General features: G+C 37.2%; 1 protein-coding gene across 1 annotated transcript in view; it reads left to right on the forward strand.

Annotated features, from left to right (window-relative positions):
* The window catches only part of TBCD (tubulin folding cofactor D), a 115,030-nt gene that overhangs the window by 41,974 nt on the left and 47,630 nt on the right, over positions 1–25,426 (forward strand). Inside the window, exons 14-16 of the mRNA XM_010082008.1 lie at positions 11,168–11,324; positions 19,174–19,231; positions 24,490–24,519. Coding sequence (XP_010080310.1) covers positions 11,168–11,324; positions 19,174–19,231; positions 24,490–24,519 — 245 coding nt within the window. The remainder of the gene's footprint in view (positions 1–11,167; positions 11,325–19,173; positions 19,232–24,489; positions 24,520–25,426) is intronic.

The following is a 25,426-nucleotide window of genomic DNA, read 5'->3' on the forward strand; positions in this document are numbered from 1 at the left end:
TCTAACGCAAATGGCCCTGGTGACTGAGTTCTCCTGTTTTGACTTTTACCGTGTGTCAGTCCGTACTCTTGATACCAGCTTTCAGAGGATGTCCCCTGGTTTTCAATCATCAGCAATGTTTCCATATCTTTCTAGAGATGCCTTACAGATTTGTGAACTAGTTAGTTATTCCTAGAAGGAAGAGTGATTGTAGGTAAATGTGAATAATCTTGAGTAGTTGAACACTGACAGACACGGAGCTAGTGAAGCTTCGCTTGCTGTATAAAGGAAACATCTTAGAATTGTGTGACTGGCAATATTCACCTCTGTCTTTGTCAGCTTAGTTATGTATCTGGATGTTTGGCTTTGAGCTAAACGTTCAAGAAAGTCCATTTTTCTTTCTTTGAACACTGGAACTGAAGTTATTGACAGATTTTACTATCTGTTTTAGCATGTTTGGACTAGGTTATTCCATACCGTTCCCAGAAGGGGGCAAAGGTATTTGGGTGTAATTGCTGTAACTCATGCTGTGCCCCAAAACATTACATGATTCTTGTACAATGTTCTCATAATTATTTTCTTCTATCCCATATGAATAGTTATTAGTCTTAATGCTTTTCGAATAACACTTTTGAAATGTGCCTTTGTTTTTCATAACTATTCCAGTCCCTGACTTTGGAGATATGTCTGGGCAGATTACCTTGCTGATGTTTGTGAGCCACTTGTTCATGATTACTAGAGCAAATTATTTGTATGGGAAAAGAATAAAAGCTCAGCAGTTAATAGCAACTGCAGATCATATTTTTAGATATTTATTGTGGCCTGTGCTGTTAGTGTTTAGCCTGGAACTAGGATGATCTTCCTTCTGGTTCCCATCCTCACCCTTGGGCAGTGAAACATCTTAGGGGAAGTAGGGAACATGAGAAATCGAGACTGTAGGCAAAACTACAAACTGTTTTTAAGAAGGCGTTTTTAATAATCATTCTTTTCATTGCCAGTCATTCTAGCAGAGATTTAAAATGTATCTTTCTTTGGTTCCTGCTTGATGCTCTGGTTATAATTCCCTTTTAAAATTTATTATTTTTAAAGTGTTTTTAATGCAGAATCTTTTTTCCTTTTCTGCTTTGCTTTCAAGCCTTATGCCAGATAGTCTGAGACAGTTCTCTTGCCAAGATGAAGTTTTTCTTGTAGAATCCAGTAGTAGGGCCTGAGTTGTGCTATGTGCACTTCTAGTGTATATGAAGTCAGTCCCACACGTTTTTCTTTGAGACATAATTGGCATTGTGGTGCTGTGATGCCACTCTCACAAAGAGAGGCAGGTAGTGAACACTAGACTAAAAATATTTTTACCTTTCAGTTATTCTTTGAAACATGTCAGATTTTATAAAGATTTATATGATTACTGTATGGTGTCTACTATGTAAATTAATTTTAGAAGTGGGGAATATAAACCAGCAAGTGAAATCTGGTGGGTTTTTTATTCCATTTAAAAAATACTAATGCTGCAGTTCTTGAACTGCAGTTTGTCTGTTATGTGTTTCAACTTGAAGCTGTACATTACCATTTAGCTGTAAAATTTCAGTTGTTTTTAGAATGGGTCATGCAGCTAAATTTGCATGTGGGGAAAACAGTTTTGGTTTTGTTTTTTTTTTTTTTTTTATAAAAATGGACAGAAGTAATTTAAAATCTTATGATCTGATGATGTATTTGTGTGAATTTCTACACGTGGAATTGCAGCACTCCTAAATGAAACATTTCTTACTCTACAGCATATGTTAGGGCCAAAAACTGCTATTTCAGTGTGGTTTCAGTATGATTTCACATCTTTTGTTTTGTGCTGTATTTGTGGTTTTGCAGTCTTCAGACTATTATTTATAGGGTTTTTTAATTTAATTGGGTGGGGACAAATACTAAACAAACAAGAGAATCCTAGTTTACTTGAATTTCTGGTTTGCTTGTGAAAGGACGTTATTAAAATTTCTCTTGATGACAGCATATATAAACTTTCTAGCTAATAAGGTGTGTCATGTATAGGAACATGAAACTTCCTAGGCGTTCTTAATATGCTAGTGGTGAGATTAAAAGTGTTCTGGTGTTAAACTCTCTCAACAGCTTGTTGACCACTGAATAGTTGCAGCTGCATCTGCTAGAAGGCTGGGGACCTAAGCTCTCTACTTAAAGCCAGAGAAAGTCTCTTAAAAGGAGTGGTACAACTGTTATTGCTTCCCAGTCAAAGATAATTTGCTCTTTTCTTGTTAGTTTTGCATTATGTGGTCCTATTTTTGCTATAAAACCAGATGTGTTTAAAGTAAGGTTGGAAACGTTTGCGTATCTGAAGAGTAAGAAAAGGAAGCCAGGGAAAGAAGGTCAGAAGTGTGTGGTTACACTTGCAATGAATTAGTGCTTATTTTGGGAGGATTCCATCCAGGAAGATGTTATTTTTGATCTGCCTGCCTTCTTATATACTCTTACCCATTCACAGTGAACAGACTGAAACAGTTCAACAATCCCCTTCTCCATTTTTAACTGTGGCAACAATGAAAGCAACACTTAAAGAGAAGGCAATAATGCTGGTGAGATACACTGGTAATGGCTGATTCAGAAGTCTGATACTGGGGGGTCAATGCAAGTGATCCAAATCTTGAATTTGATTTTTTTAATCTCAGAAGAAATGGAAAGGGTAGAAATAGAGAGAGTGGAAAAAAACAACTTGTGAATAACGAGGCCTTATTTCTTCTGTTTACAAGTTACCTTCAGAATAAAAGGAGAAACAGAAAAGTGGAAGAAGAAAGTAGGGAGCATTGAAATCTGGAGTTAAGCACTGTTAGTGAGGGGCCTGAGATAGATTTGAGAGGGGACTTAGCGGGTTATGATGTCTTGCGATTCAATGACAAAATCTGTACGCTTTTTACCTTTTCAGAGAGGTCAGACACAATACTACCAGTATTCAAAAAGTCTCTGGTTTAAGGAAATATTTTGTGTGTTATTTCTGCTGAATGGTAAGCGCATTGTTTAAATAGGAAACACAGGTTATTGCAGTTGACGTTTTTTCTCTGTTTTAAAAATGTGCCATTGTCAAGTATGTTTTTGGTGAAAAGCTTGTATGAAATGAAGTCTCTCGTGCTGTCAGGAGGTTTCAAATAGATGCAGCTCTTCTCACCAGCAGATGCTACAGCTTGTGTGTGCATGACTTCTGTGTCTGTAATTTAAAAATTCCCTCAGCTTCTGCTGCAAATATCTTATTTGGTTAGAGTGGTTATGTGCTATGTGGAGTACAGGCTTATCTGTGTTCCTGGTACAGAGAATGCTTGCCTATTTGCTAGTATTGATAAGAGGTTGGATTCCTGTGTATTTTATCTGAGAGTACAGAGAATGGTGCTTCCTGATATTTATATATAGCTTGATATACTTAAAAACAATCAAAAGTCTGAAAAACTTTGCATACAATGAAAAAAGGAGCATTTTTGCTTGTCCAATTTCACTATGCCATTTATTAAAAGAAAAAAATACCCTAACAAAAAGTAAAGCTAATAATGCTTTCAAGTGTCTTCTAGAAAGAGGTTTAATTTAGACTAAGATTTAAAGTCTTATAGAAATCTATTATGTAACTACTTAAACTTGTTTACACACTCTGTTTTTAAGGATTACCTTCTGTGTTTTTGTATTCCAGAATAAATTGTTTGATAGTGATTTGCAGCTGTCAGGGTTTTTGGAAGAGGACGCATCAGGAAGTCAGGCTTCTGAAATGTGTTAGTCTGTTCTGTAGTGGTAGCTAATTGTGAGGCTTTTGGCAAGATTCCAGGTACTTTTCATCATAGATACAGGAAGAAATGAAAAAAAGTTCTACCTGTCTTAGGTGGACTCTTAGAAAATACCGAACACCCAAACCTGAAAGGCTGGTTATAGAAGAATTCCTTTTCTCTAACACCCAGGTGAACTTTAAAAATGATGTGTGGTCTTAAAAATAGTATTTTAAAAAGTTATAATGCATCTGTCATCGTAATAGTTTTCAAATTAGCAAGGAAGCATTATAAATAGTGCAGATTTTTTTTTTATTTTTTCAGTAGCTGTCAGGTATGAGCAAGAATAAATGCCACAGCTGAAGCTGTAGCAGGAAAGGTCCCTCCCCCAGTGCAACTAGGAAATGGTATAAATACTAATCAGGGAATAAATGACAATGAATTGCTTCTAGCTTTTTCACTGTAGGGTTTATCTTAGTATTGCATAACCTTAGCCTAAAGGTTGGGGTTTCTTTGGTGATTTTTCTTTTCTGACATGCAGTGTTATGAGTTTACAAAATTTTTGTACTCCTTCAGAGTAAGTAATTCGTTTGCTTAGTAGGATTCCTTCATAAGCCTGTTTCTTCATGTCCTTAAACTGCAGTTTGCTACTGGTTAAGTTGAAGGAAGAGCTTGAACCTGTGTAAAGGTCTCTAGTATGGCCTCGGGTGGGTGTGGATAGATGAAGCCCCAAAACATTCAGTGCTCTGTGTTTCAGCGAAGGCAGATCAATACGGTCTTAGGTCAGCTGCAGGCCTTTCAATGTAGCCAGGTAGGGGTGCTTGAAGATTTTCAGTTTTTATGGCTGCATTATATAATGATGTTGAGATAGACTGGCCAAAATCCAGATCTGTCTGCTTCCTCTTTGGCCCCTTGCCATGCTCAAAAGCTCACGCTAATGTCAGTGTTGCAGCACTTCTGCAAACCTGCCATTACTGTATTGAAGCAGATACCTGGGAAATGAGACCTAGGATCCATTTCTTTTAAATACTGTATTGAAGTAATATGACTGGTATCAAACAGTAAGTCTTTGACAGAGATGTAGTTAGAATGCACTTCTTTAGGGCAACATCCGAGTTAACCAGCCGTCCCTTCTCTCTGCCTGAAAGCTAGTCTTTGCATTACATATTTTCCTCCCTCAGCAGCAGGGCAGACAACAATCTCCTTTGCCCAGCTGTGATTCATGGCTAGAGCAGGTCTTTCCTGTGTGCTGACTGAGATAGGTCCATGGAAAAAATATCACGTGATCATATAATTAAAGACTCTCTTAATTAATTACGTAGTGAGAGACTGAACTGAGATTGCAACCAGACAGACACAGCCCTTCGTAGTCACGGGTTAGAAGATGCTTGTTGGGTTTGTGGATATGCATATATATAGCCTTATGTACGTGGTCAGTGTTAGGAGCTGTGAGAAAGTTATGGCAGCGTAAGAGACTTCAGCTGTTACATTCTCACATGTCTTGTGAGCATGCATGAATGGTGAAACTCTTCCCTTCTTCCCCGGAACACTCCTAACTGGGTCAGACCTGGGTGCAGGAATGAGACGAGAGGCCGCCTGTTGACAGTGTTTGGGTGCTTGCCCTACAGGATGCAGTGTTAGAACATTTCACAGAAATTGAGAATTTTTCAACAGACCAAGCAGCACATGCATTTTCTGATCCTCATTGGAGGATTTATCATCTGGATGAGATAGTCCTTTAAGGGTAAATTCTGAAGTAGAGAGCTTCTGTAGAAAATGAGAACAAAACAGAAATGTTTGGCAGAACTTTAAACAAATATTTATTTCTGATATGGGCCTAATCTGAAATTATCTATGTTTGCATCTGTGTTGATATATTGAATATTACTATAATGGCCCTAATGAAGTTATGATTAGGACCTGCCTCTTTTGCTGAAAGAGGTTAGAGTGCCATGTAAGAGCATGTGGTCTCAAATCTGAAATTCTTTACACTGAAAAGCCAGAGTTCTTTTTTTAGCGTATGAATGATAGCGATAGGTATGCTATTTAAAACATGGGAAGCTGACATACTGTAGATATGGCTGTTTACAATTTTTTTTATGCCTGAGGCTCCAAAGAGGATGAACCTACCGAAGGACACTTCTGCAATGAGTTAGTTTCATTAAAGAAGCATTTGAAGAATAAAATAATTATTCTTTGTATTGATACAAAGGTTTTGTGTTTAAGCTTCATAATTCATTAATTGTAATATCCTTAGCTGCTCCTGCAGTGACATTGTGTACAATACTTCCTTCAATAATAGCAGACATCCATTTTTTGTCGTATTTTTTCTTATATAATTCTACATAAGAAAACTTTGCGATATACTACTTATGAGTTGAGAAAGCTTCTCTGCGTAAACTGTCCATATCAAAACCTAAGACTTATCTAAGAGGTAATATTTGCTTAATCTCTTTTAAGAATGGCATATTTTAGTTTTAAACTAGATTTAGACAGTTCTTAATTAGCTTGGGATCCAGTCAAGATCTGTTTCAAAAGAAATAGGGTTGACATAAAATTTTGCAATTTTCTTATGGAAACCAGACCTAAGGCTAAGGAACAGGTTTTTGTTGTTATTTGTTTGTTTGTTTAATTGCTGTATTTGTATGCTTTAGATGATAAACATTGCAATAAATTAAAAAAAAAAAAAGACAATCTGAAGTTAAAGTAACATAGGGCTCCTGATGGATAGTCTAGGTTTGTGTAAAGTTTGGTTTTAGAGGCACTTTTTATAAGGAATAGTATGGGGCATTCTTTATTTACATACGTGTGACCTTTCAGCATACAATGTCTTCCGTGAGTTTTCTTAACTCGTTTAGTGTCTGGCCTCTGTACCTCAAAGTTGCTAAGCATGTGATTGTTTAAAATCTGTGTTTAAAAAGCAAAATATCTGTGCAACCTGTCTCCTGTATGAGGAAAAAAAAAAATGCTGCTGTTTGTAATACTTTGAAGCCAGAAGTTGTTTCTTTATTTTCACAAGGCTTGAGCAAAGAGCTGTGTTGCAACCTGCAGTTATGTTGTTAGGTAAGGCAGGGTGGAGTGCAGCAGGTGCTTATTAGTACCTCTAGGCTACAGGTAAAGGTGACTGTATTCTCTTGAGCGTTCACAGCACTAAACAGGTGGATATTGTTTTAATAATTGGGTTGAGAGTGGACATTATTTATCCTCTGTTTTTAATGGCAAACCTTTAATGTAGATCCATAAAAGAAATGGTAACTTTTAAAGCTAAGCAACAATTCAGGTCTTCTCCTTGTTGTATCTCCCAGCCCTCAACTTTTAAACAAAAAAAGCATTTTCATAATTTCAAAAGTAAAATTTTGTCTCCCCTCTTCAAAACTAAAATAACATTCTTCTGGAAGTTCTTTTCTCAAAAGCTTTTTTATTTTGTGTTTTCATGAGAAATTGATTTTAGGTATGAATTCAACGTGATCTTAAGTCTGAAAAATTGAAACAGTATAGAGCAGAACAGTATAGCACTGTGAGCAGTGAGTATTTGAGAGGTGGTTAGAATGGTGAAGTTAAATTGGATAACATACAGAATCAGAGGCTGACTAAGCTTTGAACTTCACTGCTGCTTTGCGTGTCAAACAAAGCTCTGGAAGAGTATGAATGTGAACAGTTTAAATCAGAGAAAAAGGTTAATTAAAATTAAACTTAGTATTTTGTGTTTAGACTGAAGATGAAAAGTTGTGTACGTGAGATTACAGAAACAAGGAGTCTGCCAAACTGTGGATTAGGAAGGTATTTTATAAGCTATTTCAGTTACAGTGGCCTAAACGCTTTGGATGGTTTTGCCTGCACTGCTCCTTTTTGACTTCCTTCAGCCAGGCTCTTCTGACGCTGCAGGAAGCCACGGCAAAAAACCCTGTGTTGTGTTTGAAGAACTCTGGGACAAAGAGTGAAGCGAAACCTGGAATTTTTGGTAGTGTTTCTTTTGGGGTTTTTTATGACTTTTGGATACAAACAGGAAATGTGATGCTGGACTCCCATTTTTCAAACACACAAACATTTGTCAGGAGCAGATTTTATGTTGTATTTCCCATAGTCCACAGTTCACTGGTAAATATTTGACCAGTGATAGGATGTAACAGGTGACCCTAGATCAGTATTTCCCTTGTTTTAGTATTTGTATTTACTTAGCCGTTACTTCTGCATACTTCACCTTGTTTTCCCTTTTCCCCCACCTTCTAAATGTCCACGTTTGAGTCCTTCCTTTGCGTTATCCCCCTTTGCTCTCCAGACTTGCAACTGTGGTGTTTCTCGTGCAGCAGCAATGCTTTGAGCCCCATACACACGGGACATCAAAGACGTGTGAGCATTTCCTTAGCTTCTGCTGTTAAAGACCCACGGCAGCATCACCTCTGTCTTTGACCCTAGTAAACTGGGTGCCATTTGGTAGTGACCCCACTATTTGGGAAATTAATTCCCTGAATTGAAAAAACTTCTGTTTTTTCTTTCATACAGACAGATGTGAGGAGCTGCTTGTGGGTCCTTCCTGCACATTTTCTTCAGTGTACAGAGAGATGAGAGCACTCTCCAGCTCCCTAAAGCAGCTGCAGTAATCACCCTGTGCCGAAGAAAACTTGCAGCAGCGTTGCAAAATTCAATTGCCTTTGGCGTCTGTTTTAGTGTTCCTGTAGAACCAGCTAATTCCATTTTTTTTCATCAGTTGATGTAGCATTTTTCAAAACAAGCTAGTCAACATTTTTAAAGATTTTTATTGCAGTTTCTTTCGGAACTGGGATGTGCCCAAATATCCATCCATCTTTGCTGTATTGTTGTTCCTGAATGGGAATTGCTGCTTTTCCCATGTAGTGCTGGTGCTTCTAATAGTCCATCCCCCTGATTACTGCTTTATTTTCTTTAGTAGGTTAAAATGAATTTAAATGGCATTTTAACGCTTCCCTTCTCCAGTTGTGGTGCGTATTTTTTTTTTTGTTTAAAGTAGTAGGCACACAGTGATGAACTGTACATTGAAGTTTAATTATTTTGTGATTAAATCCACTCAAGTATATCCAGGTGCAGTTTGCTAGTGAAATACAGTTCAGTGATCCCATTTCTTTTTCAGTAGGATCACCTTTTGACAAGTATTTTCTAAGGAAAAGAAGATACATTTGATAAATCTGATACAAGAAAGAAAATTGGGAGAGAAATGGTTTCTTTTTTTTTTTTTTCTAGAGGCTGTTGTTTCTACAGATACTATTCATTTATTAAAGACATGCCATCTAGAGAGAGATGTATTCAAATTATGTATTTGGATTTGCAGATACCAAAAGAAGGCCCTCTGGGGAGCCTTGCGTACATCCAGTATTTCTTAAACTGTGGCCTGTGTAGGAGAATTCCTCTTTTAAGTTTGTGGAAGCTCTCTTATCTGTAGAAAAACATCCTTGACTTCTTGCAGTTTGGATGGGAATATAGGCGTGAAAGTGAAATTCTTCATCTACTTGTTTTCCCAAGTTTATTTTTGTTACTTCCTTGTAACAGTACCTGTGTTATAAGGCCTTTGTGATAAGATTCTGGGATCTTCATTTGCCTTTACTTCTGTTTTACTACTCTGCTTTTTCTGTTTTCCCCAATATGATTAAAAAAAAAAAAAAGACAAGGAGCTGTGTTCTACTGCTGTCCCATTGCGGCGGTGTTACGCGGTTCCAGCGCTCAGCCTGGGCTCATGCTCTGCAGCAGCATTTCCTCTGGAGCTCCCTCAATACAATGTGGCACATGTTATATTGTGGGCTCTGGCTTTTAGAGCTTTATTGGCTCAAACATACTCAATCTGAACTTTCTCAGGTTGTCCATTGAATCAGGAGACAATGCTTCATACATGCGTTTCTACGAGCTGCCGTGGATAGGATGGGTGTTGTATCCGTTGATTTTCAGATCGTGATTTGTTTCATGAACACGGGTAACACCACTCTTCTCCCAGAATGAAGCTCTGTGTTCTGGAGTATATATGTCTTTAAAAACATCCTGACACTGTCAGTTCAGGATGATTTTCTAGGTTAGTAAGGAGAAAGAATATTCTCAAGAATACACAGTATATGATTTCCATTCAGAGAAGCAGTGCGTTCCTGCTGCTGATTTTTTCCAGTTCCTGTGACCAGTTGGATTCATCAAGTGTGACATTAATAGCCTGGAGTATAGTTTAGTTTCTGTTAAATGTTGTCCTATGTTTTATTGTCCCTTCCTGTCCTCACCATCCCCAGTAAGAGTGATAGAGAAATAAAAGGCACCTTCCCAGAATGGCTATCAGCTGCTTTTGTCTTGACTCTCTCTCTGGGCCTCAGGAGACAGCATTTTCCAGTCTGGGCTTCAGAATCCATTCCAGTGCATTGTGAGTACGAGAAGTGCAGTGCGTGATTCCATATTGCTGTTTGGGATGCAGATATCTCCATCGTATTTCCTCAGTGTCTAACATAAACTGATACGTTGGTGAAAACAATATAATTAACATGACTGATAGGAGAAAATAAGACATTAAGCTGTTTGGTTTTTTTTTTTGTTTGTTTTTGGTTTTTTTTTGTATACTGTTATCCATCATCAGAGGCTTCTGGGCTTGCATTAGATCACTCTGTGCTGGTGAAGAGGCATGTAGTTGTCACTGTTGTTTTGGCTGTCTAGGCAGAAACGGGGGTAAAGCCCAGCTGTTTGCATTTCTCTGTTACATTGCAGTTTTATCCATATTGCATTTTGGCGGTGCTGATAGGCTCAAGCTTAAACCACTGCATTGCAGTTGCTCAAAATAACTGCTCTATAGGGAATAAAATACTACAGCTTACTTGATTATTGCATGTAATTTTGTTTTAAGATTATGCAGAAAGTGTAGTTAAGTCCCTTTCACGATTGATACATTGATGATTCACAAGTACTGTAAATTAAGAATAGTTTGTCGTATTAGGACTTCTACCATGATAAATGTTGCCTGCTTATAGATGGATACTGCTTCTTTGAATTTATGGTAGTTACAATACTGTATTTCTAAGAAATATTTTTTCTTGTGATAGATGCTGCTGTAATATTTAACGTCCAGTACTTTAAAAAGTGGATACTTTAAAATTTTGCACTTTAAATTTACTTTGACTTCTGAACATGTATCACTGAATAATAAATTATGTCAGTGTTACTTCTTATGTAACCCACTTACCTTAATCCTTATTGGATTATATGCGAAGGAAATAAAAAATAAACTTGTACTGACAAAGAAACAAAATAATTTATTAAAAAAACCAACTCTTCTTTCTAATCAGCTTTGGAAATAGCACGTGTTAAGAGCCGTGCTTTCTTTTTTTCAGAACACACAACTCCACCGTGTCTTTTCTCTAATGATCACTGAATGCTCATACTTTTTTTTTTTTTTTTTGGCTCACTGTATGGTCCTAATAGTTGCTTTTTACATTTTTTTAATATAATAGTTGTTCCTGTCATTTTGAAAGCGCTGACATATGACGAGAAGAGAGGGGCATGCAGCGTGGGTTCCAACGTGAGAGATGCAGCGTGCTATGTGTGCTGGGCCTTTGCTCGTGCTTATGATCCTGCAGAACTGATACCTTTTATTAATCAGATTTCAAGGTAAGTTGTGGCAATAAGAAACAGCCTTTTACAGGTAATTTTTAAAACCTATTCAAAATTAGTAAGTAGCTAGAAATTAATTGAATAGTCTAATTTTCTATCTTCTAGAAGTTAATCTAGGAGTCTAACGCTCTGTCTGTAAGACATTTAAAATTAGATATTTTTATTTTTCTTTTTTTTTCTTTTGTGTCATGCTTTTCCTCCTATTTGTTTGTGGAATTCTCTTTTTAGCATTTAGTCTTTTTGTTAGCAGCACACTGGCTGACATTCGAAGGCATCTTTAGTGGGTGATTGCACTGCAAACAACAAGAAGTAGCTTCTAACAGTTTCTTGGCACACTCTTAGTGCAATCATTGATAGCAGAAATTCAGGCAGCTTTGTATCCATCAGAGGAGTTCTGGTCATTAGTATTTCAGTATTATCTTTTAAAAAAAAAAAAAAAGTTTGGGCTGTCCAGTGATTTGTGGTCCTGGATATCTGGTTCAATTTCTCGGGGCTGCCTTGCTTCCAGATTGCTGACAGAACTATTTTGATCTCATCCAAAAGGCCTGGTTTGGAAACACAGGATTACTTACTTAGCTCAACAGGCTCCCAAGGAATATGTCACTTTTCTTTCTTCTTTAAAACCTGCTTTTAAAGTTCTTTGGGACAGTCTGTAAACCCTACATATCCATTTTTATTTCTTGATCCTGGTGCACTGTGCACTGTGCCCTGGCTGGTCTCTGCTGTTCTTCATCCTTGTATCCTCACTTTGCAGTGCTGGTCCTTTAATGCAGGGTCACACGACAGTGTCTCTTACCTGCTTGATACTTGCTCCTGGGGTTTTTTTGAGACCTTGATAAAATCTAAGAACCTGCTGTCAAATTTCTTAAGGTTAAGTGCTGGTTCTCTTTCTTCTTTTTTTAAGCTGACATGTCTTTTTCACAAACAGAGCAGACAAAAGATTCTAAGACATGTCAGCCTTGTGTCTCTGATAAAGTAGTTGCATGTTATTTTGATGTTTTATCTACAATAGCATAGATACTAAAGGAGAGGAGTCTGGTAACACCAAGCTGTGCTCTAGAACATGATGCCACCCACTATTTCTGGATGACTTTCAGAAAGAGAATGCGGTGCTCCAGAAAAGACCTTGTTCAGTTAAGCATGCTAGAAATAGTGATATTTGTCATAATAAATTATTAGAGAAATATTTTATTTTGAAGCATTATATTTAATTCTCTTCTAGCCAAGTTCATGGTAGATCTTAGTATGAAATTCTTAGCAGAAAAGTACCTAACGATGTGTTTGTACCGTGAAATAATCATGTGTTTACATCTTGGGTTGTATTCCTATTTTTAATCTGAAATTAATCTGAAGAAGCTCCTGTGTTTTACCTTTCAGACTGTTCTGGAACAGATTCTTCTTTTGCTTTTAGGAAAATGTGAAGTGAAAATAATTGGTATCTCCTACCTATGGTAGTAATACCAGTTAACACTGTGGCTGTGCCAGCTACAACAGCTTCAATTGTTTGGAATAAGTTGGTGGAGTGGAGAGAAACACAGGGTGGACAGCAGGAGGGAAGCTGAAAATTACTTATGATCAGTTGTAAGGTGTTGTGGTTTGTGTACGCTTAGTTTTCTAACAAAGCTGCACGGTCTTTTAGCAAGTATTAACGCTATATTAAGGCTTAACTTAAAAATCTTTGTAGTTACGTTGGCCATACCTTTTCTAAATATAATAAACTCTTGAAGGTAGAATTGCCACTCCAAAGAGAAACGGTGAAAGAAAATATTCAAATATAGTATGACACACAGTTTCACCTATTGTGTCAGCAAGCTGATAATTACATACAGCTTTTTTTTTTTAAATCTAGCCTTAGGTGTGTCACTGTTTTACTTAAAGAAGAGTCATACTTCTAGCCACAAGCAAATTGTTGCTGCCCTTAAAAAATGCAGAACTCAGCATCTTGAAACAAAGTATATAATATCCATTGCGAGCTGAATTACACAGCAAAAACATCTGCCTATATGAGAATAGAAACTATTAGATTTGTATAGAAAAATAATAAATCATTGACCTGAAAGGAAAGTACTACCTCCTTAAAAAAATGTAGTGAGTTATTGCAGTCCTGAACTGTTTGCTTTGTCTTGGTGATAGAAATTACAAATGGTTCATCCTTCATTCAGTCTCTAACACTGCTGTTAAACTGGCTGGAGGAACGCAGATAACGCCAACCTTGGAGCATAAGTAGCTGGTTGCTGCACTCAGGCTCGAAGGGCAAGGTGGTCATCGTGGCAGAGTAAGCGCACTGGTGGTTAACTAGAAGGTGTTGAGTTAAACAGCGAGCTGCTTCATGTCTTCCTACCTCATGTCATGGCCTTTGGCATGTGTTTAGTGTATCTTGTCGGGAGACTCACTTGGGGACCAAAACAGGGGAGAAGCACGCTGCTTAAACTGAGTCCTGCCCCACAGCCCATTCAGACTGGGGTCCAGTAGTTACAAATTAAAGCAGAGGGGTAGTTTGGTGGTGGGTTGGTTTTGTTTGGTTTTTTTTTTCTTTTCTTGCCTGCAAAGTTGCGTCATCGTATAATGGAAAAACATTGTTTTCTGTAGTCAAGGGACATAAACATTTTGCTTTTGACTAGTGAAAAATCACCTTAAACTGCATAAAATATTTTTTTAGTAAAATTTGTGACAGTGTTTTAAATGAAATATGTCTTCACGTTCAGTGATAGCTGTTTCTTCTCTACTTTCTTAAGAATGTTCTGTTATTAAGTGATGAAATTGTCAGAACATTAAGTTACAAACTTAGATTGCTGCAGATCAAAAATCAGCCCTTTTCCTTCCTGACCTTAGCACTCTTATTTTAAGAAAAAAAAAAAGAAAAAAGAAAAAATATTGGCAACACTTATTAGAAATGCTCACCCGAGACTATTTCTAATAGTACTTGCTCTTATTCTTACATGTCAGTACTTTATCCGTATTTCAAAAAAGATATACTTACTCACATTTACTTGTTTATTTTTTTAAAGTCCAGTTGAACTGGTTTCTAAAACCTTGGAAGATCTATTTGAAGTACAGGACCACAAAAAGAAAATTCTTGGCAAAGTAGACGAAACTTCACTTTTATTGCAGGACAGCTTTAATGACGTTTGGAAGTACTTGCATCTACTGAAGCTGCTATTCAAGCGTATCTTTCTAAAAGCACTACTTGACTGAGATTTTTTTCTCTCGCAGTCTCTACATGCACGCTATCTTTTTAGAATCACTTATGAGGAAAGTTAAACATAATTTTAATAACTTGAAAATACTGGTAATTTGATTCCTGGCCCCTTGGGTGTGGAAGTTACTGTCTATGAAGTGGCAGGTGCACACTAAGAAGCTGAGCTGTTGTGTTTAAAACCTAAACAAAAAATAAAAAGGAAAACATATTTCTATTCTATTATACAATTATAGTGATTACATTGTTGCTGGCTATCTTAATTATTTGGAACTGTTGCATAGTTAGAATGTAGTTTCATTTATCTGTCATTCAGTGGTGTAGGTAATCGATAAATGAATCGTTATTTAGAAAGATCTAATTGCTATCTCCCGTTCAGCAGAATACCAATACAAATAGCGTGTGGAGTGGAGGAGTGGAGGCAGCTTTGTCTTCCCAGCAGTGCACTGTTTTTCAAGAGGGGAAAAAAAAAGGAAGGTGTGGCTATGGATGAATGATGTACCTTGCTCCAGGGCAAGCTTGTCCTGTAGAATTGGGGAAATCTGAAGCATTGCTTTGAGCTACATCTTGTACTATGATGAAATATTGAGAATAGCTTTCTTCTTTTATGTATTTGATTGTTGCCTTCAGAAGAAAGTTGTGTGCCTACTGTGCCTTGCACTTGTGTAAAGTTATTTCCTGCAGGGGCATCATATGCCTTTTTTTTTTTGTTTGTTTTCTTTTAGTAACAGGATTTGTAACTCCTATTCTAAACATTTCATCATTTTACCCCAAACCTTGGGGACTGGAGTAACACAGTGCAGATCGTAGGACTCTGGGTGGCTAGCAGAAAGTGTAAGAGCTCGGTGTGAGCTGGGATAGAGGGACTGTGAAAGCATGCACTGCGGAAGTGCACTGCATTTCTTTTCCTCAGACCTTCTTGCCTGGAAGGAGGAATTAAACCTGAGACTGTAGTCTGAAGGGCTTTTTCCTGTAGCAGTGCTGGCTGAAGCAGGCTCTCTTGCTTGCTCCTTCACCTGCGTTGCTCCTGCAGTTGAGCTTGACTCGTCAACTCAACTTGATAGCTGCATGTGAGAAGGTGAATGGGGGAGCTTTGCTGGTTAAAAAAAAAGCCAGAAAAAGAAAAATTAGTTGAGCCTAGATCTGTTTTCATCATTGAGCTCGCTGTGTAGCCATTCCAGCTGGGGTACTGGCATGATGGAAGAGGCGCATAAAGGGCTGGTTGCAGCAGCAGCTCTCAACAGACTTGGGTCTGACTCTGGTCTCGCCTCCTTTTTTTATCTTGCCTGGATTGTTCAAAACTGTTTTGCTTGTGATGATTATTATGCCTTCCCTTCTCTAATGTGTAGTAGGGAGGAGAGCTTTCCGTCCTGTTACAAGTTAGACTTTTCCCTTTTTTGGGGCTCAGGAAGGAAATTTTGGTTTTATGCCAAATTGGCAAGAGGTTTGAGAGTTTATTTTTTTTCTTCCCGCAGCTTCAGGGTGGTATGCTTGCATTAATAGCTGCAAATTCTCAGAGGTTAGCAATAGGATAAGCGTCTTGCTGCTTGTGACTAGTATAGACTAGAAGTGCCTGCTACAGGTGATAAAGGAAATTCAGATTTATTGTCTGGTACATCTGGTGCTTATAAGGAGAGCGTAACCTGGTATTTCTGTGTTCTGATGTCTATCGCCTGACTGGCCTCTGCTCTCCGATTCTTTCTGCCTTGTTGGGGGAAGGCAATGAGATCAACGCTGGGCTGAGCAAGTGAGCCTCTAACATACTTTGAGTTGTTTTAGTTGTCCCTGAAGCTAGTTAAGTGAGTGCTTGGGGAAGGGGGGAAAAAAAGGAGAATTATTAGTTGATTGATAGAATTGCAACTTTCTTTTAAAGTCCATTTGTGTTTATTGTACACTTAACTGCTTGTTGTGCACACACGCTAAGTATACCTCAAGGAACTACAGAAGGTGTTTCATAGAGACTGCAAGCTGCAAAGCCATTCTTTGCTCTACCTGTTAGCAGTCGGGTATGGTACAGTTCAGGCAAGTCAAGACATGATTCTTTAACTAGCTTAAAAAAATATCCCACTTTGTTTGACATAAACAGTTTCTTTATGTTAGGAAATCCTGGTGGAGTATCACATAAACTCCCACGACAAAGCAGACAGGTGAAGACACCTTAGACAGGTTTCATCTGAGGCATGTTGCTTTCCTTGCTGATCCCTGTGTCAGGGCAGCCTGTGCCTGCGTTTTCAAATAGGAATTAACTTGAAGAAATACTCGGTGTAGTTTGTTAAGTTTAAAATAATTCTATTAAAAGGATTAGCATGAAACAGGGACTACAGTATGATTTATGAATATAATGGGGCTACGGGAGCAATGACAAAATTCCAGGGTTGTTTTGTTTTAATTAAACATGGTATTCAGTTCCAGCACTGAATAACTCGAGTGGCCTCACACAGACAGTATGTTGCTTTGCTGGTTTTACTTATACAGGTTTGTCTTAATGTAATGGAAGAATAAGAAAAAATGGAAAAGCACAGTCTGATTATAAGCTGAACTCTTGTGTATAATAACCTGAAACTGTTTTCCATTATATTTAATAAACCACATTTTAAGTCTAAATATGGAATTCAAAGAGCAGTATTTATTCTCCATTGACAGTCTTTTAACATTTCCAGTTTGAAAAGACTGGATAATCTTTCAAATCAGTATGTTAATATTTAATATGTATGCCCTTACACTCATCCCTCCTTGTCCTCTTTGGGCCACTGTTGGAGACAAGACAATGACTTGGAAGGATTTTGGTCTGACCCAACACAGCTCTTATGAAATGCTCTGTAACACTTCAGGGCACCGTTGACACAGTAAGGGCAACGCTCTGGATTCTGAGCTTCCTGGCTTGATGACGGGTTTCTTTGGTGGGGTGGGGTTTTTTTTGTTTTCTTGGAAGAGAAGAGTACTGAAATATCGTGTAACTGACAAAATAATGTTTTGTCTTATAGTCCATATAATCGGAAATGTCAGGCAGCAATTTGGTTCTTTTTTCATCCAGTTCCTTAGTTTTGAATGTTCTCCTTTATAATGAGAAGATTCATGGGAGCTATTTATATCATTAAAAAGATATACTTCTTAAATGTCCTTTTAAAATGACTTTTAAGTTTCTCTGTATGCCAGAGAAGAAGCTTAGCAAACAAGGTATGAAGATGGTGTATTTGACCCAGCACTTTTTCAGCAGTTTGCTGTGTAAGCTACTTCCTAATGGAATGCTTCCTAAACACTTGCTCTTCCAATCACTATTTTTTGGATGACCTTCATTTGTGTTATAATCACCTAATGTCTTTATGGCAGAGAGAGGCACTGCTCACGCGAGTAGCAATAAGAATGCAATTTATTGGGGTTTATTTTCATTTCATTCTTGCTTTCTGTCTCTTGTTTTTCTTAATGGAGATAAACTGAACTTACAGAGGCAACAGTGACTGTGCATTTCAGTGGATTTTAACAACACAGTATCCGTCATTGTAGGAAACTGATAGCCACTGCCCAGGGAGGTTTGATATTATCAGTGTAATTAATATCTTTATGTTAAAGCAAAGCTGTCTTGGATTTACCTTTCAGCCAGTATTTATTTCCTGTTTTGCCTGGAGTCAATAAAGTAATGAAGAGTTTCAGAGTTTGAAAGGAATAATTTTCTGCTTAAATGATTCTCCTGCAGTGATGTTTATTTGTCCCTGAAGTTAATTGAATGCTAGAGGTGGATTTCTAAAGCTGTATACTTCATGTCCTGGGATATATTCTCTCTCTTCTGTTCTGTAGTATATCTTTTAAAAGCAGGTCTCTGGAGGTGAAAGAATTAAACTGTGCAGGGTTACCAGACTTCATGCACAAAGAAATAGTTTCATATAATCATGCCTCTGTATGTACAGGTCACCTCTTAAAAAACTGCTTTGCAATTGATCTTGCAGGTCACTTTTTAGAAGGATTCCATATTGTTTTCTGATTTTTTTTTTTTTTTTTTTTTACTTACAGGATGTGATTGTTCTTGTAGAGATAGTTGCAAGTTTCAGTTTGCTTAACTTTTAGTTTTGCCTAAGCCTTACATAAGACTTGCTGTGCATCTGGCTATTGAGAAACTGTGTGATTGTAGTTGTAGAGATAGTTGCAAGTTTCGTTGCTTAACTTTTAGTTTTGCCTAAGCCTTACATAAGACTTGCTGTGCATCTGGCTATTGAGAAACTGTATTTCCAAGTTTTAATTTAAAATTGCACTGTATGAGTCTCATATTAGAGATGACAAGTTATGTCCAAGTTTTAAACTCCTGCTATATTTAAAATAGAAAACCTTTCTATGCAGTTAAATATGTTTCCTTAAATAGATTTGATACAGTAGGATGGCAGTTGTCTGTTTATGCTGTGGGAAGTCCACAGCAAACTAGAGAAACAAAATGCTTATTTCAGCTGAAATTTTAGTTTAGGCTTGTATTTATAAATAGTAAGCTCCTTAGAAGAAATGCTGCATGTTCTGTTTAGAAATCTAAATGTTGAAATGGTGGCATTACACATTTCTTTTCATGTTTTTGGTACTAACTTAGAAATCTAAATGTTGAAATGATGGCATGACACATTTCTTTTCATGTTTTTGGTACTAATACTCAGTATTTTATTTCCTCAGTGCATTGGTTATTGCTGCAGTATTTGATCGTGATGTTAACTGCAGAAGAGCCGCTTCTGTAAGTTTATCACATTTTAGCTTATATGTTTGTTATTTTTTGTTTGTTTTCATTTAATAATTTGTAGACTTAGCTGTGTACAACTACAGTATATAAGCAATATATTGGGTTGTAAGCAAAAAAGTGCTCTTTTAGATCCTTAGAAGTATGGTGTGAATTTAGATTTTTAAATTATATAATCCAGAGATCCAGATCTTGATTTATGGACACAGTTCACAATCTTCTGTATTGCTGTAATGATGGTTAAGATAAAATCTTTAAGAAAGGGCTATTTAGCGTTTTCTAGTCACAATATCAAAGACAAAAGGGTCATACATAATATACAAACACTGTATCTTTTTCAAGTCACCAAGCTGCCAAGTTTAGTGAAATTATACTTTCCTAATTGTTCCTCAGCTTTTACTTTGTAATTGCAATATGTTGAAATTTTCTAGAATAGTATCTCTCCTTCAGACATATTATTGTATAAAACTCTGTAGGACTGGGAATTTTTAAAAGAAAGTTATAAATCCATTAGGCTGATATTGTTACCTGGTTAATAGGACTGACACCAAAGTATATCTGTGGAACCTTTCTGTAGAAAATACTTCTGCTGTTGAGAATTGTAAAGAATGAGTGATTGTTCTTCAGAGAAGGGAATTTATGGAGAGATGTTGTAGAATTTGAGAAGAAGAAGAAAGAATGGACATCTTATCTTTGAGAATTTAAGTCAGTGTGTTGTATATATTGAACTTGCTTTCTTAAAAAAAAAAGGAAGTACGAGTTGTCTCTTTCAAGAGATGAAACATGCTCTTATGCAAATGTAAAAAAACCCACCCTGTAACTGTATTACCTCAAACACAGGAGGAAACTATGTCTGTCAAAGAACTGTGTCTCTGTTACTAAGAATAAACTTCACTGTGAATGCATTTTTTAAAAATTTAAAGAAAAGGCAGTCTTTGCAACATGTAAATTAATTAACAGGCCTGTCGTATTTTTTGACTGAAATTTTGAAAGCTAATGCATTTATAACATAAGAAGGCTTTCTCAGGGGTACCTGGATAGCATCCTTATTTTTTCTAGCCACACCTCTGCTTGAGAACTTAAGCTGTTGAATGAAGCTGCAGCATAATTGCTGGGGAAGTGAGTCAGTTGCTTGTGTAGTCATATCACAAATCACTCTGTCTAAATAAGTTAAAACCAAAGCATGGAAGCTAAGATGCTGTAGATCGCTGAGTACTGATATATTGTATTCTTCGCATACTGTACAGCTAATGAGTATGAGCAATGCTACTTTCCCCCAGACTTCAACTCCTAAATTTTAGAAACTGTAGGCTTTGCTATTCTTGGCTGATTTAAGTCACTTTACTCAAATAAAATCCTTAGAGGAAAACAAAGGTAGCTTTGCTTTCTTGAGAACTGCACAAAACATTGAGTGTAGGTGGTGAAAAGTGAATTATTTATTTGCTCTGTAGGAGTTGTCCTAGGAATCAGTGGCAATATATATAAAGAGGCGCATTCTTTTTAACATGACTGCCACTACTGCTTGCCTTTCATGGCTTGACCTCATTGTCGTGTGTAATCTTCATTATGTTTCTACGCTTAAACAGAAGCTGATAGTTTGACCATGAAATATGGTGCTAAAGCAGACACCTTTACCAATGCCATAAGCTTAGCGCAGATTGTGCTTCCATATTTCAGATGGGTACAAAAGACAGTACATTTTCTCCTCACTTTCCTCTTCTACTTTAAACCAAGCTATCGAGCATTCTGCAATTCAGTTATCTCCTGTCAAATTGTTTTTTCATTAATACATTCTAATTCAGAGCTGGTCAAAATTTGAAATTGCTGTTTTGATGAATAGTTATGAAAGTACTGAAACTTTTTTTTTCTTATTTTAGAAAGACAGGCAAAGAAATATTTTGTGTTTGCCGGGCATTACTGCAATTTTGAAGAAAAATACCTGGGAGTCCTAATTATTTCCAGTCATTACTACAGTTAAACACACATTTAAATAACATGTTTTACTAGATTTTCCATCTATTACAATATGCAATATATTATAATGCAGAGCACTAATAAGGTAGCATATAGAGATATTTTGAACCCTGAGGTTAGAGAGAATAAAACAAGACTGTTCTTTTGAAGCTCCAAAAGCATTCTGAGCTGACTTTTGCAACTCTTTAATGAATAATCATTATAAGGAATAATGGCATGAATAAGTGATCTCGGATTGGGCCCCACTCAGCTCTGACATCTTAAAGAGAGGGGTTTTTCCTCTTGGTTGATTGATAGTTTTTAAAATAATGAGTTAGAGAATGTTGTATTTTTTCAGTTTTTGTGGGAAACAAAGTATTCAGGTTACAAGGCTAGTTGGTCATCTTGGTTCTGATATCATGGAGTCTTTAAATTAAGATCTTTGCATCCAATTTTTCCATCTCCAGAAGGGGATTGTATGAAAAATGAAAAATTATTCTTATAAAACAAATTAAGTATTTGGCATCTTTTAGGATTTTGCAGTTCTTTGAAAGTATGGTTGAAATAGTAGAATTTTCAGTTACTGAAAATCTAAGTATTAGGAAGAAAAATATTTTGTGAAACAATAAAGCTTTAACAGAATAATGCTGTAGGGATAGTTTTCCTTGTACCTTTTTCTGTTCAACATATTGCTTCAGACACAGGAAAAATAATTTGCCATGTCACATTTTTGTTGATAAAATTGGGGTTAGATGCCGTTCTCCTAGAACACTAATGTGTTTAAATTGTTACAGATGGAATATGTGTTGTCTACAAAGCCTTCTTAAATCAGAGGTGAAATTTTCCGAATATAAATCTAAAGTATCTAGGGTTCTGTTTTTACATTCCTTTGAGGGCTCTTTCGTTTTTATTTGAATATCTTGGTTTTCATTGTACATTTCCCCATGATTGGTTGAAAACATATTTCTAGAAGAGGACACTTTTAGCACATTTTCTTTGTTTAGTTTTGGGTTTTTTAAAATGTACAACAACAATGCTGAAGCTTAGAGAGGTTCATGGCATACAAACCTCCCTCAAACTAAGCAACCAACTCAGGTTACTGTTGTGGTTTTAGTCTGCAACTGGAACATTTTCTAGCTACTGAGCTATGTATACAGGAATTTGCTGGGTACCATATTTCTCTTCATAATTTTAGGAGTTGTAAATTCGTAACACAAGTGTGAGACTCTGTAGCAAACTCATTCTTTTTCTCCAAGGCTATTAAATTGAAATAATCAACAAATATAGTTATATTTAGATTATGGACTATTTCTTAGATCTTCATGATTGTTTTTTCCAAGCAAGTTAAAAAATGAAATGGTGGTATAACAGTGGAATTTTAGAATTCCTATATTAAGTAAACAAACCCTGTGAAATCTCTGTGTACAATAGCTGTTGTGCTGCAACATTGTGTGTAGGCCCCTATACATCTTTTTCCAATGATTTGCTATATTATGTTTCTGTCCCGGGCCTACAGATTTATTGTAGGTAGAATAAAACGTTCACTGGTTTGAGACCTGTTTCTTCAAAAAAAAAAAAAAAAAAAAAAGGCCTTACCAATTTAGTATTAAGGCACTTGTCTGAGCAGTACATTTTTAAAAGAAATTGTAATGCCGTGATTAAACTATTAAATCCCTTGGATGTGACAGTTGAGAGCATCATCTTTGCTGAAACTTCGTTAGGCTGAGTAAAAGGGTCTCAATAGCATAAAAGGGGATCTAAAGCTAACATGTAAGTAAAAAGAAATAAATGACGCAGGGTGACATGAAACAATGTCCTGGCAAATCCTGGCTGGTAGCGTATATTGCTAGAGAGGTAAGGAGTGAAGAAAACTCGTGTCAGAAGCTGGGCTACAGCACGCAATAAAGAACGAGCGTAGGGCATTGCTACAGTTCCTGTTCTGGAAGGCGGCTTTGTGTTGCCCAAGGGTGTATCTACGCTGCCACCACTGCAGAGGATAGCCCGTGCAGTTCTGCCTGGGGCAATCCTAAACTGGTTAGCTTGGGGCCACTGCTGGCAGCGTGGCTGCAGCTGCGAGCAGGCTACGGTGGGCTCCTGAACCTGCCAAGGTGGTGGGTGAGCGGTTTCAAGTCAGCCTGTGCTACGTGTCCTGCGATGGATACGCTTCTACCAGGAGCTGAACTAGCCTGGGCAAGTCTACAGGAACTGCAGTCATTATCCTAAACAGACATAACCTCAGAAATGCACCGAGAGACGCTGGCTTCATTAGGGCTTGCTTCACCTGTGTTGTGGGAGAGCTGGCTCCTTATGTAGAGTATGATACCTGGTGAGCTAACATAACCTTCTGTTTTCACAGGTGGATTACCACATGCGTACTGTATTTATGTAGGAAGTACAGAAGCTCTGTCTGTCAAAGTTCTTGTGGCATTTTTAGTAAAGATTGGGACTTCACCCCTGTATGTGAAATATCAGCTGTCAGGTGGCCCGTGGTGTCCATTTCTGGAGATCTGGGTCTGTAGGCAGGGTGACATTCCTTAAGAGAGGTGTCCAGATAACGATGATCTCTGCTCTCTGAAAAGAGTTCAAATTTACAGAAGTTTTTACTGGTACTTGTAACTGTATATTGTTTTAAAGAACAACAACAAAATCGGCTTTTTTGAGAGCAGGAGAAGATGCAAGTAGGGAGTTCAGTAGGTTTTATTCTGTGTACCACACAAGCAGAGAGATTAACTTTATGGTTGTATTAGTTGCTTTTTGCAAGATTTTGAGTTTATTTATCACAAAACACAAGAAATACACATGCATTTTGTCTTCAGGTTTTATGATTTCAGTGTTTCCGCATGCTTCCAAATATGTATCTTTCAAATAAGTATTGAATTCTCAATATTTTTTGACCAAAGTTTTAATTGAGAAAGAATCAGACTTTGCCTAGTATTAGCAAATTATGTTGAAGTAGTCAGACAAAAGTGAGCTGTCTTAATTTCTGTTGTCTACAGGTACTGACTTTCAATTCCAGTGAGAAGCCTTGTGTCACTACTCAAAAGCGCTCTTATGGGTGTGACTGGTTTAATAAACTTGCATTCTTAACCTGCTGTCATGCAACATACAGCTTTAAGAACACCAGAACATAGAGACGCAGAAACAAAAAAGCCCTGTGGGCTTGTCCTACTGACAAAGCTTGCTTTATTTAAAAAAGAAAAGCCATGGGTCATTTATATTGTTGTGTGTTTTGAATTCATCATCTGGTATTTATCAAAAAGCAAACCTGACTCGTTTTGGTATGTTTGTTCTCTGTTCCTCAGGCTGCCTTCCAGGAGAATGTTGGGAGACAGGTATGGTAACTTTCCTGAATCTTCATTCATTAGTGCCTTGGAGGTTACTGTAAACGTGTAGGACCTAAAATCAAAACTAGACACTGTGGCTTCGGAGAAATTGAGTGAAAGGATGTCACGAAATAACTTATTATCAGCAAGCAAGTTCTTGTGGAGTATTTTTCTGAGATGTGATTTTTATTTTAGTATTCTAATTTGGAAAGAAAATGAGCTTTCTGGTAATTTTCAGTCATTCTGAAAAGCAAAATCAGCATGTCTGATGGCCATTATACACCTTGCAAACTGCAACACTCTTAAAGCAGGAGAAGTGCAATTTTTTTGGTTATTTCCTTGACTTCCTAGTTTTTAACACAAGCAGACCAGCTGAAGTGTGCTGCACGATCTTTGCTCTTGTTGGTGATACAACAATGAACTAGGCTTACGGGTGTTCAACTCAGTGTTTGGTTTTGCCTGTTGTACCATAATGCCACCATCTAGACATTTTGAGAGATCTGTTACTTTTGGAGGTACCTAAGTGCTTTGAGTTAGTGAATTCTTGTGACAGAGCAGGGCATGTGAGCATGGTTAAAGCAAATTTGATGATTGATAAGCCATTCTTTAAGGGTTATTTGTTAAAATGCTGTCTAGCTTTCCCTGATATCATTCCTGAAGATCTCTGTGTTATAAGCTGGGATATTATTTAGAACTATGAGTGTTAAGCAATGTGTCCCTAACTGGTGTGTTTATTTCTAGATAGAAGTAGGTTAATAGCAGAGAAAGGATGCAAGAAGACTAGGAGGAAGAGGGTAGATATTTTTGGTGACCTGACCCAACTAGGTCTGTGATAAGTAAAAGCCAGCGTGATTCTTCCCTGGTCTATAGTTACTCTCCCGGAGAGGTTAGTCATCGCACAGCAACTCAGCCTGAT

Source organism: Pterocles gutturalis, unplaced genomic scaffold, assembly GCF_000699245.1.
Source record: "Pterocles gutturalis isolate BGI_N339 unplaced genomic scaffold, ASM69924v1 scaffold9354, whole genome shotgun sequence".
In the NCBI taxonomy this organism is placed as follows: domain Eukaryota; kingdom Metazoa; phylum Chordata; class Aves; order Pterocliformes; family Pteroclidae; genus Pterocles; species Pterocles gutturalis.